This window comes from Chiloscyllium punctatum, chromosome 39 (genome assembly GCF_047496795.1).
Source record: "Chiloscyllium punctatum isolate Juve2018m chromosome 39, sChiPun1.3, whole genome shotgun sequence".
Lineage (NCBI taxonomy): Eukaryota > Metazoa > Chordata > Chondrichthyes > Orectolobiformes > Hemiscylliidae > Chiloscyllium > Chiloscyllium punctatum.
In genome coordinates this window covers 54,211,531-54,229,952 of record NC_092777.1, presented here as the reverse complement: position 1 = coordinate 54,229,952, position 18,422 = coordinate 54,211,531, and the positions used below count along the sequence as shown (strand labels likewise).

The window sequence follows — 18,422 nt, the reverse complement described above, 5'->3', positions numbered from 1 at the left end:
CATGCTACGCTGCGAGATCAATTGCTGAGCCGATTTAACCAACTGAACAGCCCCAGGGCCAATCCATGGCCATTCCTCATCACCCAATGTTTTGTTTAGACCTTGTTTTTTTTTGCAATATTTCTTGCTCCCTGTAATCTCAAATATAATCCATCAATTCACGCCTGTCCAACCCTAAAGCCCGTTTCCAACTATACACTTTGGAATCCAACATGCAAATACACACTTATATATTACAAATTCATTCATTCAGTGTTTAATATTCAAGATACACACAGTTCCCAACTCTGAAATCCACCACAATCACCCGGTTCCAGTCCCACAATTCAAATCCAAAACTAGTCCTCCCGAGTAGTCCTGACCAGTCATTGCTCAATTACAATGCTATAGGTCGTGAAATAACCAGAGCTGCCTTAAAAAGGATTTGTCTATTCAAGTTAAAACTTCAACTGTCCTCCATAAATCGCTTTTATGTAAGGATAAAAGAGATTAGTTAGAAACTGATAGTAAGGCAGTCATGACCTGTAAAAAGAGCAGGAGTTAACATTTTATTTCATAATCTGTAAAATCCTTAACCTTAAAAGAAATCATGTTAAAATTTCCATAATAGAAATCAGATTCAAAACAGTCCCGGATCTAAAGCTCCAGGGAACAAAGCACAAACATTCAATCACCAACAAACAAATGTGCATTCAAACTGAATCACAAAGGGTTAAACTTCCTACTAGCTGTACAGCTCTTTTTTCTCTCTCTCTCTCACACACACACCGTATCTCACAGACACTTTGAGCTTCCCGCAACGACTCCTCTAACTTTTGAATATTTTTCTGGATATCTGGCTATAAGTTAGTTACAAAGTGTACCCTCAGTAGCCCTTCTGACATGAAGCATAATCTGATTCCTCCTGACTGCAAGGCTGTTTTTCATTGACACTTTATCATTTGTTTTTTATCCTTTCCTCGCGTCCGAGGATTGTACTTCCAATCTCTTAACATTTTTCCTAAAGGAGTGTCCGTTGGGATGTGGTCCTCGGACGTCCCTCTCATGTCCCCTTCGACACTTAAACGACTATTCTTATTTCCCATTTTAATACTCGGCCGTGTCTTTATGTAATTTAATTAACCTTAATGAGGTCCGGTGTCACCTTCTTCCACACCCACTTCAGGGTCCTGAGCTTCGCGTGGGGGATTTCCCCTCTTAACAACCGGTCTGAGGCTGGGTGCTCGAATCAGATATACACATTACTCGTCAGATTAATCTAGCCAATTAAATACTTTATTTCATATGTTGCCAATTTCCCGTACTTCTCGTACGTCCCCGACCACCAAGGCAATACTTAACGGTCCATTTTCTTTACCTTGGTCTGTGCGCAGAGTTACCTGGTCGTTTCAGCGCGCCCCGTCCTGCGGCAATACCCGGATTTATCCAACTGGCAGCAACTACCACTACCTACCCTGGTCGACCAGATTCGCCTAACCCGGTCGTCCAGAACCCCGGTTCCCCGGATATATCCACCTGTCAGCAACTACCGCTGCCGGTCACCCAGATATATCCAACTGGCAGCAACTACCGCTACCTACCCCGGTCGCCCGGATACGTGGACACATCTACCTGGCAGCAAATACCGCTGCCGGTCTCCCAGATGTATCCACCTGGCAGCAACTACTGCTACCAACCCTGGTCGCCCGGAACCCTGGTTCCCAAATCTTCGGATATATCCAACTGGCAGCAAATACTGCTGCCTACCCCGGTTGCCCGGATAAATCTTTTAAGACCTTTCTTACCCGGGTCTTGTGCACACAAGAGTTACCCGACCGAACCCGCTGTATCTGCCCGTCTTGTTTCCAGGGTCTCCCAGTCTGGTTAATGCTCGCCCAAGCCGCCGCGGTAAGGAGGGAAACTAGAGACCGCCAAAATCAGCGAGATGCACCTTCTCCGTTTTCCCAAAAATGCCGAGCGACCGGAGATTGGGATCCCGGAACGAGCCCCAAATCTGTTAGAAACAAGTTTAATAAAATTTAGACGAGACCACCAAAACTGGAAACAAGACAATTTATTCTACGATCTTGCAAGAAAGGGCATCAAATGCAGAAGCAAATGAGCAATGAACATTCAAACTAGTACACAGTTATACTTTTGAGCTGTGTGAGGTCACCTCTCCCGACTCTTACATTACCCAATCTATCTTACTGTATTCTACCACTACCCAGCTGTGCTCCGTGCTTATTGCCCCCTTTTCTCCAAGTTGGCAAACTTTCTCTCTGTAAGTGCTGACATAAGGCTAAACTTGTATCTTGATGTTCTTTTGCTTTGCTTGTAACATCTTCCATTGTTCATAGGTACATTCCATTCCTGAACATACGTTTTGACAATGTATCTTTTCTTGCCTAGTTTATGCGTTTCAGCTATCTCAGCTATTTTGCTGAGACTAAATTATTTAAAACATTATGATGAAAGAAATTATTTGCTTTAATAATTCTGCCCTAAAGTTAGTATTTAATTATCCACAATTATACATTAAATATAAAGATACATTTCCCTATTGCTTGCCTAGCTGATATTTTTCCCTGTACCCCTTTTCTTCACATACACACTCTTGCTTTTCTATATCTGCAAAAACAACACACTGCCCCATTTCTTACAGTCCCAAGGGAGAAGATGAGGCTTTCTTCCTCCAGACATTGGTTGGCTTGGATTTGGCGGTGGAGGAGGCCCAGGACTTGCATGTTCTTGGTGGAGGGGGGGGGGGGGGGGTAGTTGAAGTGGTCAGCCACAGGGCGGTGGGGTTATTTGGTGCGTGTGTCCCAGAGATGTTCTCTGGGACGTTCTGCGAGTTGACGTCCTATCTCCCTAGGTGCGTCTATCCCAGAAAATATCCAAGCGCAACTCAAATGTAAAGCAATAGCCTCATGATTTGGACAACATTGATCACACAAAACGGTTAATTTCCCGTTTATGGTGTAAATTAGCCATTAGATGTTGTGTATACGTCAAACAAAGGCACTGCCCTAGTAATTGAAAGACGCTACCTAAATGCAGTTACATAGTGTTCAGGAAGAACCTTCTTCAGCACGTGACTGAAATCCTGATGCCACTGGGATTTCCACCAATAGGCGCCACGAAAGTCGGCGCGTGACCGCAACGGTCACTGTGTTTGAATTTGTTGGCGGTTACAGCGCGCGACCGCGATTTTTGACCGTCCCTGGGAGAGCTCCCTCCCCCCACCACCACCGTCTCGGTCCCCAGCGGGTGCTGTTACAGAGAGACTGTCCACCCCTCCCCTCCCCTCCCCCTCCATCGGGAACCGTCACCGAGAGACCATCCCCCCACTTCCCGCATCGGGAACCGTCACCGAGAGATCATCCTCCACCGGGAACCGTCATTGACAATTCCCACCTCCGCCCCCAAAAGGGAACCGTGACCGAGAGATTCCTCGTCCCGTACTGTGGGAACCGTCATCCAGGGATACCACCCCTCAATCCCCCTCATCGGGAACCGTCACCCAGATATCCTTTTCTCTCCCTCACCGGGAGCCCTCGCGATGGAGGTTTTCCTGCAACAGCATCGAAAATACTACTACTACCAGGAGCGCCTGGACACCTTTAAGAACTGGCCCTTCACCAATGATTGCGTGTGCACTCCAGAGAATGTGAGTGGGGTATGGGGAAGATTGGATGGCTTGTGGGGATGTGGGAGAATTGGTTTTAGTCACTAACTTCGCTTTCAATTCGTTTTCTATATTCTCTTTGAGAGAATTGTCAGGCAATGACATTGCATCGTTTCCACATTTTTAAAGATTAAAAAGTTAAAATGTGAAAATGTCATTGTTTTTGGTGAGGTAGTCTCATATCGTGTTGCAGTTTAAAAACTGTGGTAATAATCTCAGTTAAATCCCCTTCTAGAAGCATGGCTGTAATTGAGGCAAGTTCGGGCACAGTGTTCTGTCATCACAGTAAATGCAGAGAGTCATACTGCACAGAAACAGACTCTTTGATTCAACTCATCTGACCAGACATCCCAATCTGACCTAGTCCCATTTGGCCCATACCCCTCTAAACCATTCCTATTCATTTGATGGGTTGGAGTGGCAGTTAGAGACTATGAGGAGGTTGCAACAGCAAGGGGTGTGTGATGGATGGCTGTTTCAGATTAGATTAGATTACTTACAGTGTGGAAACAGGCACCTTCGGCCCAACAAGTCCACACCAACCCGCCAAAGCGCAACCCACCCATTCCTCTACATTTACCCCTTTTACCTAACACTGCTCAGAAAGGTGGAGTCACTGCAGATACAGTCAGGTAGGTGGTTGACCACTAGGATTGGTCGAAGTCTTCGGTGACTGTCCACACTTCAGACAGGTATACAGGTTTGCATTGACTTCAGTGGGTGACACGGTGGCTCAGTGGTTAGCACTGCTTCTTCACAGCGTCAGGGACCCAGGCTCAATTCCAGCCTTGGGTGACTGTCTGTCTGTGTGGAGTTTGCATGTTTCCCCATGTCTCTGTGCTTTTCCTCCAGGTACTCTGGTTTCCTCTCACAATCCAAAGATGTGCAGGTTAGGTGAATTGGCCATGCTAAATTGCCCATAGTGTTCAGGGATGTGTAGGTTACGTGCATTAGGGATAAATGTAGAGTAATAGGGTAAGGAAATGGTTTTGGGTGGATTACTCTTCGGAGGGTCAGTGTGGACTTTATGGGCCAAATGGCATGTTTCCACACTGTAGGGATTCTATAATTCTATACTGTGGAGGAGAATGGCCTCTCAGGAGTATAGTACTGACAGCCAGGTTTCTGGTATCATGACTGGCTACTTAAACAGGGCTATGTCAGATTGCAGTAGGGGGTCTCACTAGTCTGGGGCACAGACAAATGTTTCTGCAACGTCAGCCAGATGTCAGGAGTGGTGTGTTGCCTCTGAGGTGCCAAGGTCAAGGATTTCTCTGGGATGATGCAGTATATTCTGAAAGGGGAGAGTGACCAGCAGTGCGTGTTGTCAACAACATAGGTTGGGAAAAGCATGAGGTTCTGCAGAGAGAATATAGGAAACTAGGCAGGAGGTTAAAAAATAGGTCATTGAGGGTAGCAATATCTGGACTACTACATGTGCTAGTGAGTGTAGGATTAGCAGATGAATGCGTGGCTGGGGCACTGATGCTGGGACAAGGATTCATCTTTTTCAGGGGTAGAATGGCATATTTAAGAGGGACAAATTCGATCTGAATCAGAAGGGGACCAGTACCCTTTATAAGGAGATTTACTGGTGCTATTTGGAAGACTTTAAACTAGTGAGATGTGGATGAGAACCAAAGTGATAGTGAGGAAAGGCTGAGGCTGGTACAGTAGACAAGGGGAATAGATTAAATAGTCAAGACAGATAAGAGAAAACTAGGTAAGACTGATAAATTAAACAGCATTCACTTCAATGCAAGAAGCCTGACATAAGGCAGATGAACTTAGAGCATGATTGAGATCATGGGACTGGGATATCATAGCTATTACAGAAACGTGGCTCAGGAAGGGACAGGACTGGTAGCTTAATATTTCAGGGTGTAGATGCTATAGCAAAGATAGAAAAGGAAGCAAGAGAGGAGGAGGGGAAGTGGTGGTTTTGGTAGGAATAACATTACCATTTTACTTATGGAGGATATTCCAAGGAGATTGTTCTTGGATAGGGAGGAAATTAAGTGTGTACAAGAGACTTTTCTTCAATATATAGCTGTACCTACCAAAGAAGGAGCAATACTTGACCTTCTGTTGGGAAATAAGGCAGGGTAAGTGACTGAGGTGTCAATTGGCAAGTGATCATAATTATATTAGTTTTAAAGTAGTTATAGAAAAGGATATAAAAAAGTTAAAGTTCTAAGTTTATGTAAGGCCAATTTTGATGGTATCAGACAGAGCTTTCAAAAGTTGGTTAGAGAGGCTGTTCACGGATAAATGGATGTCGGGAAGTGTGTCACATTTAAAAATGAGGCTATGAGAATTTTGAGACGTTATTTTCCTATTGGTATGAAGAGCAAGAATGGTAGGTATAGGGAATACTGGATGATAAGAAATTGAGCCTCTGGTCAAGAAAAGGAAAGAAGCATGTGTCAGGTATAGATAGACAGCTGGGATTGAGAAAATCTGGAGAGGATTTTATGGGCTGTAGGAGTCTACTTAAGAGGAAAATCAGAAGAGGGAAAAACAAACTTAAGGTGGCTTTGGCAAATAGAATTAAGGAGAATCCAAAGAGATGCTGTACAAAAGAGTAACTCGGGAGAGAATGTGGCTTCTACAGATCAATGTGGCTGTTTGGGTGGAACCACAGGCGATGGGTGAGATAATAAACAAATATTTCCTTTCAGTATTTACTATGGAGAAGGACATGGAAGCTAGGGAACTTGGGGAAATTAATAGTGATGTCTTGAAAGAAATTCATATTACAGAAGAGGAGGTACTGGAGGTCTTAAAATGTATAAACATAGACAAATCCCTGGGACCTGAATCAGGTGTTTCCCAGAACTTTGTGGGTAGCTAGGAAAGAGATTCCTGGGCCCCATGCTGAGATATTTGTGTCATTCAAGTTTGTGTAAAGATTTGTAGCTTGGGTGCCAGTTGTCATAGTTGTGTGTACATTCACTGAGCTGGAAAGTTGATTTTCAGACATTTTGTCCCCAGTCTAGGTGACATTTTCAGTACTTCACTGCTCCTGTGAAACACTGTTGTACTGTCTCTTCTGTAATTTATTTGGCTCCATTCCTGCTGCTTCTGATTGTCGGTTTGGTTGCTCGTTACAGTAGCTGGTGTACTGGGTTTAGGTCTGTGTGCTTGTTGGTGGAGTCCGTGGCACAAGTGTCATGCTTCTAGACATTCTGTAGCTGTCCTCTCTTTCGCTTGTCCTATGATCATTGTGTTGTCTCAGTTAAATTTGTGGTCCTTGTCATCTGTGTGTGTAGCTATTAGGGACAGCTAGTTTGGCTGTTAGTGGCTAGTTTGTGTTTGTGGATGTTGATTGGGCTGGTTGTCTGTCTGTTTGCTCTATGCAGTATAATGTTGTGTGCAGTCTTTGCACGGAATCTTGTAAGTTACGTTTGTCTTGCACATGATCGATATAGGGTCTTTTGTCTTGGTGAGTTGTTGTCTGAGTGTGGCTGTCAGTTTATGGGCTGTCATGAATCCCAGTGGTCGGAGAAGTCTAGCTGTCAGTTCAGAGTTTTTTTTAATGTAAAGTATCGGGCTAGTGAGTTAAGTCGTGGCATGTCCTCATCGCGTTGTTTGTCTGATAGACATTTGTGAATGAAGTTGTGCAGATATCCTTTCTTAGTGAATACTCTGTAGAGGTGTTTTTCCCTTGGCAGCTTAGGAGTGCTGCAGTGTGTTGTAGCCCTTTTGAACAGGGTCTTAAAGCAGTTTCTCTTTTGTGTGATTGAGTGGTTGCTGTTGTAGTTCAGGACTTCGTCAGTGTGTCTGGCTTTTCTGTACACTTCTGTGGTGCATTCACCATTCTGTGTTCTTTCCACCATCTCATCTAGAATGGCAGTTGATTGTTAGTTTCCTACTCCTAAATCTGATCCCTGTGAACCTGGTGTTGATAATCTGGTGCGTGTTCTCAATTTCTGTTCTCTTAATAATAACAAAAGAGTTGTCTGCGTATCTGATCCAGAGTTTGGGTTGGATTTGAAGTGAACAGTGCCAGACAGACAATCGCCAACCTCTTGGACATCTCACAAACTGGCAAAAGAACTTCAACAAAAACTAAAACATCTTATTAGTGGATCCAAACATTCCATACAGTCATCACAAGAATTCCTAGACAACATAAACATTGACAACATAAACAATGGTCTTGTTTGATGTAATGGCACTGTTCATTTCAATTGACAAACTCTAGCCAGAGAGACAATAGCCAACCTTCTGGAGAAGCAAAACAGGAGCACAATGGCGAATCTGTCAACAAAGACTGCATAATCAAACTACTAGACCTGTGCTTGATCATAAGACAAGCCAAACAGAGGACAGCCAAAGAATTTCTAGAAGCGTGGCACTTGTGACTCAATCAGCAAGTACATAGACCTAAACCCAATATACTAGCTATTACAATGAACAACCAGAACTAACAACTGGAAGCAGCAGGAATAGAGCCAAATAAATTCCAGAAGACACAGTACAGCAGTGCTTGGCAAGAGCCCTGAAGATGTCACCTACACAGGGGATGAAACATCTGCAAATCAACTCTCCAGCTCAGTGAACATATCCACAACGAAACTATATTTGTATCGTCGACAGGCACGGGTGAGGTGCCTGAAGACTTGAGGTTGGCTTAATGTGGTGCTATTATTTAAAGACTAAGGAAAAGCCAGGGTACTTTTAGGCAAATTAATGTGACTTCAGTGGTGGGTAAGTTGTTGGAGGGATTCTGAGGGACAAAATCTACATGCATTTGGAAAGGCAAGGACTGATTACGGATAGTCATTGTGGCTTGTTGCGTGGGAAATCATGTCTCACCAACTTGAGATTTTTGAAAAGGTGATAAAGAAGATTGAAGGCAGAGCGGCAGACATTGTCTATATGAACTTCAGCAAAGCTTTCAACAAGGTTTCACATGGTAAACTGGTTAGTGAAGTTAGATCATATATGATCCGAGGGAGCTAGCCAATTGGATGCAAAATTGTCTTGAAGGTAGGAGGAGGGTGGTAGTAGAGGATTTTTTTTAGACTGGAGGCCAGTGATCAAAGTGTGCCACAAAGATTGGCACTGGGTCCATTGCTTTTTATCACTTATGCAAATGATTTGGATGTGAATAAAGGATGTTAGTAAGTTTGCAGATAACACAAAAATTGGTGGTTAGTGGACTGTGAAACATTTGTATAATTTTGAATGTCTACATGGTGAAGATGCTGGCAAACTCTGTTCAAATAATGCCTTGTGACCTTTTAATTGTGCCCACACAGGCAAGTTTAATGTCTCTAAAGAACTTTGACAATACGACACTCAAGCATCAGGTATACCAGGCTGATTATGGGGATGGCAGGACTGATGTATGAGGAGAGATTGACTAGGTTAGGATTGTTTTCACTTGAGTTCAGATGAGTGAGGGGGTATATTAGTTATAAAGTTCTAACAGGACGAGACAGGGCAGATACAGGGAGGAAGTTCCCGATGGTGGGTACGTCCAGAACCAGCAGCCACAGTCTGAGGATTCGGGGTGGACCATTTAGGACGGACATGAGGAGACATTTCTTTACCCAAGGAGTGGTGAGTCTGTGAAATTCATTACCACAGGAAGTAGTTGATGCAAAAACATTGAATGTATTTAGGTGGCGGCTAACTATGCCACTTTGGGCGAATGCGCTCAAAGGTTATGGGGAGTAAGCAGGATTAGACAATTGAGTTGGACGATTAGCCATGATTGTGATGAATGGTGGAGCAGGTTTGAAGGTCCAAACGGCCTCCTTTTGCTCCTATCCTCTATGTTTCTATATTGTGTGCAATTCGAGAGAGAGAGGGTTTATCCTGTGAGCCGAGCTGACAGCTGTGCATATCCTGAAAATACAGGAATAGCTAGTCTGACCACTTTTCCATTTCACTTGTGAGATTTATGGATTCTTAGCTTTTCTCTGTCTTATCTCTCACTTGATGGGCTGAATAGTCAGAGCTGAAAATGTGTTGCTGGAAAAGTGCAGCAGGTCAGGCAGCATCCAAGGAGCAGGAGAATCGACGTTTCGGGAATGAGTCCATCTTCAGGAATGCCCGAAACATCGATTCTCCTGCTCCTTGGATGCTGCCTGACCTGCTGCGCTTTTCCAGCAACACATGTTCAGCTCTGATCTCCAGCATCTGCAGTCCTCACTTTCTCCTGGGCTGAATAGTCAGCCTCAGTTCCTGCATCTTAGATCTCATCAAATTAAGTTAATTTGAATTAAGTATAAAAAGTTAATGTGGATTTTTTTTAATCTCAAGCTTGTCGTATTACTTTCAGATGGCAGCAGCAGGTTTTATTCACACCCCAAGTGAGAATGGTCCTGATGTTGCTCAGTGCTTCTTTTGCTACAAGGAGTTGGAAGGATGGGAACCTCAAGACGAACCATTGTAAGTAATGAATTATGTACTTGAATTCTAGCATGTTCTCCTCCTAGTGTTTGGACGTTTGTTTACTTTCCCTGTGTGTTTGGAACAGCACCACTGAAAGATATGTCTAATTGTCATCCATTGTAACACAGACCAGATGCTAACAGAAACAAAACCTATTAAGCAGTGTAATAATATTCAGTATATAAATTATTAAAGGTTGCATATTATAGATCAACCTATGATACATAGGATAAATACAAAAGTTCTGGGTACTTCTATGAGAAGCTGTTCCAGGAAGTGCTGGTGTATTAATGTAGACACCTTTTTAGTGTCTCAAAACTTAACTAGTAGGCGTTGTAACCAAAGTGTTTAGTGATCGGAATTTGGTTACTTCCTATTCCTAAGCAAACACCATTTAATTTAAAGTGATCCTTTTTTTTTTGTTTCTGAGAATCTAATTGATGTTGTGTCCAAGTTTAAGAACCATTACTTTGTAACCATTTTTACAAGTTCTGATGCAGGAATTATTTTAAAGGAAATCTGAAACCTGTGATGATTATGGAAAAATACTTAATGTATTGATGCTACTCAACAGGGCAGCACAGTGGCTGGCATTGATTCTTTTCAGTGCCAGTGACCTGGGTTTGACTCCAATCTTGGGTACACTGTCTCTGTGGAGTTGCCATATTGTCCCCATGTCTGCGAAGGTTTCCTCCAGGGATGTGTAAGTTAGATGGGTTACCCATAGTAAAAAACACCATGTGGAGTTATGGGCTGGGGTGGACAGTGTGGGAATGGGTTGGATGCTCTTCAGAGGGTCAGTACAGACTTGATGGGCTTTTTTGATGATTCAATGTGACACATGTACAGTCTGATTTACCTTTTATTCTAACACTGGCACAATAGGCTGTAAAGCCTATTTAAATGCATTTTTGCTGCAATGAACATTCTGCTGCAAGATATGCTTACTGGGTACCCTGATTGCTGTAGTGCTAATTGCTGAGAGGTGTAGGCAACTATGATTTCTCCAAACTTTCCATGACAGCAGTTACCAATCTTGTTGGGGTTATTTTAAACTAGTCTTCTGGTGGTTTGGCTCTCCAGCCTCCTGCATTGATAATATTTCTGAGGATCTCCATTTCATGTCTTGATATTAGAGTTCTGTTCTGTTGGCCTTACTCAGTGGCTTTTCATTAATTCTTTCTCCACCAGCTTATCTGCAAAGATCCTTCTTAAGAACCTCATTTCAAAGCTATTGATAGTCTTTCTTTCTTCTGAATGTACCAAACTCACATTTCATGATTAGATCTTGACCAGTTATAATATGGTGGACTTGTGACTTCTGCAGAGGTTTCTTAAAACATTGCTTAGTTTTGTCAAACACATTTGGTTTTCCAATCTTTTTTGGCATTGGATTGTATTGTGCTTTCTACATTTGTTAAGTTGGTTACTGTTTAAACTTGCTTCCATTTGTTAAGATCTTAAAAATTCATTTTATCACCGTAAATTGTACTACACCTGGAACCTGGTTACAACATTCTGATTTACTGCCTTTCCAAGCTTATGCACTAACAAAACATTCCTATCGATACTTGGGCAAAAATTTTCCATCATGGTGCAATCATTTAAGCATTTAAATAAAAACAAAAGATGCTAGTAATACTCAGCCAGGCTGTGGAGAGTAAAACTGAATAAAGCCACTTGCCCAACCAGTCTTAAGTTCAAATATTTAGCATGTTGCACCTTGATTCGAATATGGACAAAAGAATGAAACTACAGAGGTAAGAGTGACTGCCCTTGACAAAAGGCTGCATTTCACCAAAAGTGACATCTAGGAATCTCAACAAAATTAAAGTTGATGGTATTAGGGAAAAAGCTATCTGATGATTGTAGTCTGCCGAGCATGAAAGAAAATGGTTGTGGTTGTGGTTAATGGTGGATAATCATCTCCGCTCCAGGACATTTCTGCATAAGTTCCCCAGCAGTATCTTAGGCCCAAACATCTTTAGCTACTTCATCAGTGACATTCTCTCCATTTATAAAGTTGAAAGTGGGAATATTTGCTGATGATTATGCAATGATCAGCACCATTTGGTGCTTTTTAAATGTTGAAGCAGTCAATGTCCAAATGCACTAAGATCTAGACAATATCCATGCTTGACTGACAATGGTAAACAACATTTGTACCATGAAAGTGCCAAGCAATTACCATCTCTAACCAGATTCTAACCATTTCCCTATGATATTCAACAACATTGCTATCTCTGAATTCTCTTACTATCAATTTCTGAGGGTGTTACCATTAGCTAGAAACTGAACTGGGCTAGCCATGTAAGTAGTGCAGCTACATAGCAAGGTAGAAACTAGCTAGCAAGCAAGCGACCAACCCTACTGACTTTCCAAAGCTTGCCCAGCATCTACAAGGTACAAGTCAGGAGTGTGATGGAATAATCACTTGCCTGGATGAGCATAGAGAACACAGAAAAGTACAGCACAGAACAGGGCTTTTGGCCCACAATATTGTGCCAAGGATTAATCCTAATGTAAAATAAAATAACTTAACCTATGCAACCGTCAATTCACTGCCATCCATGGGCATGTCCAGCAGTTGCTTAAATGTCCCTAATGACTCTGCTTCCACCACGACCGCTGGCAACGTATTCCATGCATTTACAACTCTTTGCATAAAGAACCTTCCTCTAACGTCCCCTCGATACCTTTCTCCTAGTATCTTAAAACTCATGCCTGTCAATCCTGCCCTGGGGAAAGGTCTCTGGCTATTGACTCTATTCTTGCCTCTCATTACCTTATATACCTCGATCAGGTCACGTCTCTTTCTCCTTTTCTCTGGTGAGAAAAATCTGAGCTTAGTCAACCTCTCTTCATTAGGCAAGCCCTCCAGTCCAGGCAGCATCCTGGTAAACCTTCTTTGCAGCCTCTCCAAAGCCTCTGTATCTTTCCTACTATAGGGCAACCTTAACTGTACACAATATTCCAAGTGTGGTCTCACCAGGGACTTGTAGAGCTGTAGCAAAATCTCGGGGCTCTTAAATTTGATCCCCCTGTTGCTGAAAGCCAAAATACCATATGTTTTCTTAACAGCCCTATCCGCTTGGATGGTAATTTTGAGGGATCTATGTACTTGAACACCAAGATCCCTCTGTCCCTCCACACTGCCAAGAATCCTGTCTTTAATCTTATATTCAGCATTTGAGTTCGACCTTCCAAAATGCATCACTTTGCATTTATCCAGGTTGAACTCCATCTGCTATTTCTCAACCCAGCTCTGCATCCTGTTTATGTCATGCTACAACTGCAATAGCCCTCAATAGTATCCAACCTTTGTGTCATCTGCAAATTTACTAACCAACCCCTCAAACTCCTCATCCAGGTCATTTATAAAAACTGCATAGAACAGAGGCACAAGAACAGAGCCCTGCAGGATACCTCCAGGCAGAATACTTTCCATCTACAACCACACTCTGCTTTCTGTCATCCAAACAATTCTGAATCCAGATAGCCAATTCTTGAATCCCATACCTCCTGACTTTACGAATGATCCTACCATGGAGAACCTTATCAAATGCCTTACTGAAGTCCATATACACCACATACACTGCTTGGCCTTAGTCGGCCTGACTTGTCACCTCCTCAAAGAGCTCAATAAGATTTGTGAGGCATGTTCTGCCCCTCACAAAGCCATGCTGACTGCCTTTAATCACACTATGCTTTTCCAAATAGTCATAAATCCTATCCCTCAGAATTTTTTCCAAAACCTTGCTGACTACAGACGTGAGACTGACTGACTGGTCTGTAAATCTCCAACAGTACTCGAAGTTTTACATGATCCACAACACAACCTGCTTGATTGACATCACATCCACGAACATTCAGTGCCTTCACCACCAACGCTTAGTAGCAGCACTGTACGCCATCGACAAGATGCACTGCAGATAATCACAAGGACTCCTGAGTCAGTATTTTCCAAACTCCTCATCACCACCAGCATGAAGGACAAAGCTAGTAGCAGGTAGAATGCGAACATACCACCTGCAAGATCCCCTTCCAAGCCTCTCTCCATCCTGACTTTGAAATGTATTGTTTCCTTTGGTGTGGGTAGGTCAATATCCTGGAGTCTCCCCTGAATGGTATTGTGGATGTAAATGGATTGTAACAGTTCAAGAAGATAGTTAATTTCTGCCTTCTCGAGGCCAACTAGAGATGGACAACATATGTTAGCCTAGTGAACTTTAGGGGGCAAGTGCATACAGAGGATACAAATGTAACTTTCACATTCATTCCTAGAGTTGAACATCAAAGCCATTCTTCAAAGTGTGCTTTCATCCTATTGAAGAAGAAATTTGAAGAATTAACAACAGAAGAGTTTCTCAAATTGGACAAGGAAAGAGTAAAGAATATCATGGTTAGTTCATACGTGCATGTAACTTGATATTTATAATTAATGCAGTAAACTCCAAATGGGGAATAAAAGGCATGAAGATTACTCTAACAGCTTTTTTTTTAAAGAGACTTTCCCCCAGTACTTAGCTGCAGGTATCTATCATTGGTTCATGCTGAACTGATGTTTTTTAATCCATTGCTGCAAGTATATTGGAGAAATCCCATGTTTATATTGAATCGTTTGTTCTTAACTCCCATTTTTTAATTGGAAGAAAAGACAAATTAGGAACAGATCAGATAGTCAGCCAGCCCATTCAGTCTGCTGTTTTATTTAGTAAGATATTGACTGATCTGATTGTCTCAACTTCACATTACTGCTTACTCAATAACCTGTGATAGTCTTTGTAATAAAGAAGGGGACAGCCCTTTGAGCAGAATAATCTGCTTTATTTGCCTGGCTTTCTTTACTGCAAGCTATTGTTAATTTTGTACATTTTCTGCACCAAAATATGAATTGCTTATTAAATTGTTGCCTTTTGAAGTAAAAACAAACGACCAATAGACTTGCAATGTTCGGTTCAAAAATTCTGAGGTGGGTGGTTGGTGTTGACTGCTGTTGATGGTGTTGCTATCGCTACAATTTACTTTGAGTTTTGATGCTATCTAGAGTAATTGAATGGGCTATAATTTTTAAATTATATACTGAATTGGTTATTCATGTTGAAGTCTTCCTCTCAATTTTGCTTTTGTTTTTAAAAAAAGTATAGAACACATTACGTTTCTAAAAGTCTAGTCAATCCAAATTAGTTTTGGCCAGTTTTTTTCCTCATACCCCACCACCTGTCCCATTTTTGTGTTTAGACTATGTATGAGTTGTATTGTGTGTTACCTTTTGTTTATGTTTTTTTCAGAAGAAACAAGTCTCTGAAAGAATTCAGTCGTTTGAGCAAGAGGCAAAAGTTACAAGAAGCACAATAGAAGACTTTGTTGCTAAAGATTGCTAGTCATGCAAGAGTTTTTTTTTAAAAAGTGCTTTCCTAGAGAGAAATCTGATCAACTTATTTGAGCTTTTGAAAGAATCCTCAAATTGAGGGTTATGGCTATGTATTGTACAGCATACTTTTAGAATTGTTTGTTATCATCTGGGATGTTCCTTGTCCCATCCCTTCCAGATAAAATGTCTAGACAAAGTGATTTCTTGTTACTTTAGTCAAAACTATTTAGGTCTTGATTTTCTTTTCCTATTCTGGTTAAGGTAATGTGTCATTGTATTGTTATCGAAGCAGGGCATTGCTATCAGCAGATATGTTAAGAGGCTTAGGGCAGAATTGTTCCAGAGGGATGGGATCCATTTTTGGAGTCATGGCTATTTCACTTTACCACATCTATCTTCAATCTATATTTATATCACTGCTAACTCTATCACACTTATCTAGGGCTATTGATCAAAGTCATTTAAGGATTTATTGCCTTGTAAGATATAGTAGACTTGGAATTCATAATGTGGATGACTTGACTGTTTTGGTTCTTAATACATTAATGGTCTAAGCTTTGTAAACCTACTGTATTTATATTGTGGATCTACTGCTGAATTGTCAACTGAATCAACTATTCTCAGCATTCTTGACAAGGAGTGTAGATGGATGAGTAAAGAGCTGTGTGCTGCAGGCCTGTACTGTGACTGAAAAGAGAATGATTTAAATATTTGCAGGTGTAATTGATGATAACTCAGTCTTATTGTGTGGCTGGTTAGCTGAGTTGATTAGAGTTTTGTGCTAATAATGTCAAGGTTGCAGGTTCGATCCCCGTATGGGCCTGCAAAAAGTTCTGTAGTGGTAGAGCCCCTACCTTTGCAGGCCCCCAGGTTCAAGTCCCACCTTCTCCAGAGGTGTGTGATAACATCTCTGAACATGTTTTTTTTAAAATGTGACTGCAACAATTAGTGCACATACCTACCTGCCCCTACTTTCAGCCAGACTGTCTTGGCTGTATGTCTGATTCAGGAATTAATTGACATGCATTTTTTTTTATTTTCCAGAAACTGTGATTTGGTAACTCACTGTACTATCCTAAATTATGGCACAATTATCCTTGTCAAAATCACACTATCCATCTGTTTTTATATGTGAAGATTTAATCTTTAAATAACAGTGGGCGAAGTGCTGAGATTGTAAAGAAGACACTGATTCAAATACTTTTGAAATTAAATAAAACAAATGAAAACTCACTTTTTGTTGGGTAAGAGTCAACACATATGGAGCAAGATGGGTACATGGAGTGAGGATCCTGATCAGCAATGTCCTAACTAAAAGTTGGAACAGGCTTGAACAGCTGGATAGTGTACTATTCCTTAATATTCTCTGTCAGGTAGTCTTTTACATTATTTCACTTGGATTATTGAGGTAGTCCTTGGGTTGCGAATGGGTTTGTTCTTGTGTAAATTGTCTCTTTATAAGCAAATCTGAACATCATAGAGTAAAACATAAAAGAGCTGGTTGTAAGTATGAGGAAATTTGTATGTTGGATCTTTTAAAATTAACACACTTCTGGGCTCTTGTTCATAAGTACAAGCATTTGTAAATTGGAGACTGCCTGGAGAATTCTGATAATTGCATTATGACAAGTGGAGGGATTTTATCATGTAACTTTACCAAGAAATTTTTAATGTGTTGCTTTGACAAAGATGTGACTGATACATTTATGAAAATATGGTTTAGAAGCAGGATTGGACAGTTTAGCTGATTGTATGGCTGTTGGCTGTAATCTGTACTCTGAACAAAAAAGTCAAATTGCCCTATAATAAATTAATGGACCAAGACCATTAAGAATTCCTGTGTGGCTTCCATATTTAAAAAAGAAATTGCTGGAAAATCTCAGCAGGTCTGGCAGCACTGTGGAGAGAAATCAGAGTTAATGTTTCTGGTCCATTGACCCTTCTTCAGAGCTTGCTTCTATATTTAAAGCAGACAACCAGAGTTAGAATCTCCATGAGTGAGATCCACCAAAACTGCATAATTGGCCATTTATTTTAATCTGTACAATTTCTGCCAATGTTATGATATATTGCATAAACTGTGGAAAAGATTGCTACAGTAGTCCAGTTAAAGAAATACACTATATAAGCAAGTGAAGGTATCAAGATTGAGTTGAAGCTTTCAGCTGTTTTTGTTAGCTATCTTTTAAATGTTTTTAAGTTCTCATTCTAATCTTCATAAGTGAATTTTGAAGTCAATACTATCTAAATTATCCACATGTTTAAGTTTCGCCTCCAGGTACATGACAAAAAGGGGTGCTAAAGTTCTGATTACTAAGCCCAAAAGCCACAAATCTGAAACAAATCACACTTAAATCAAGCTCTAACAGTACCTTAAAAATTAATGTGTAGACTTGAATAAAGCAAGATGACATAATTGTTGTAAAATCCCATCTGACTTATTGATGTCTTTTGGGGATGGAAATCTGGCAGCCTTAAATTGGTCTAGCCTACGTATAACTCCAGAGCCACAGCAAAGTGTTTGACTTTTAACTATTCTTTGAAAATGGGTCTAGTAAGACTCTCAGTTAAAGGGCAATTAGGCATGAGAAACACCAATATTGTCCCCATCCCAGAAAGAATAAAAGAAAGGAAAAAAAACTTCTTCCAGTGTGGTTATGGAGGAAAATGGTTGACAATGTAATCAAAAATGAGTTTCAAGATCTGACTGAATCAAATAATTATTCAAATACAAACTAAAAATAATAGAATTAACTGATGACGCTATTCGCCCCATCATCTATTGAGTTGAGGAAAGAGGAAAATCCACATGGTGGCTAACAATCTCTTGAAGACACATAAGTATGCTGGGTAAGATCTTACTATTTGCTTTTCTATTCTACAAGTCAAATGCTAAAGTTGGCTCAATTGTTTCCATTGAAAAATGTTTTAAATGACGAGGAGTCAGTTAACCATTAGGAATCTTAATATATA

At 41.1% G+C, this 18,422-nt stretch overlaps 1 protein-coding gene across 1 annotated transcript; it reads left to right on the top strand.

The window, feature by feature from the left end:
* The first annotated feature begins 3,151 nt into the window (after positions 1-3,151).
* On the top strand, positions 3,152-17,283 carry birc5a (baculoviral IAP repeat containing 5a). Its single transcript, XM_072558729.1, has 4 exons — positions 3,152-3,649; positions 9,963-10,072; positions 14,360-14,477; positions 15,367-17,283. Exons 1-4 carry the CDS (start codon positions 3,542-3,544, stop codon positions 15,457-15,459), a joined length of 429 nt encoding a protein of 142 aa, XP_072414830.1. The 5' UTR covers positions 3,152-3,541; the 3' UTR covers positions 15,460-17,283.
* The last annotated feature ends 1,139 nt before the right edge of the window (positions 17,284-18,422 follow it).

Bases quoted from the DNA above. Each gene is read 5' to 3' on its own strand.
- birc5a (XM_072558729.1), top strand. From the start codon at position 3,542: ATGGAGGTTTTCCTGCAACAGCATCGAAAATACTACTACTACCAGGAG. The intron at 3,650-9,962 runs GTGAGTGGGGTA...TATTACTTTCAG, and splicing joins GCGTGTGCACTCCAGAGAAT to ATGGCAGCAGCAGGTTTTAT. The intron at 14,478-15,366 runs GTTAGTTCATAC...TGTTTTTTTCAG, and splicing joins AAAGAGTAAAGAATATCATG to AAGAAACAAGTCTCTGAAAG.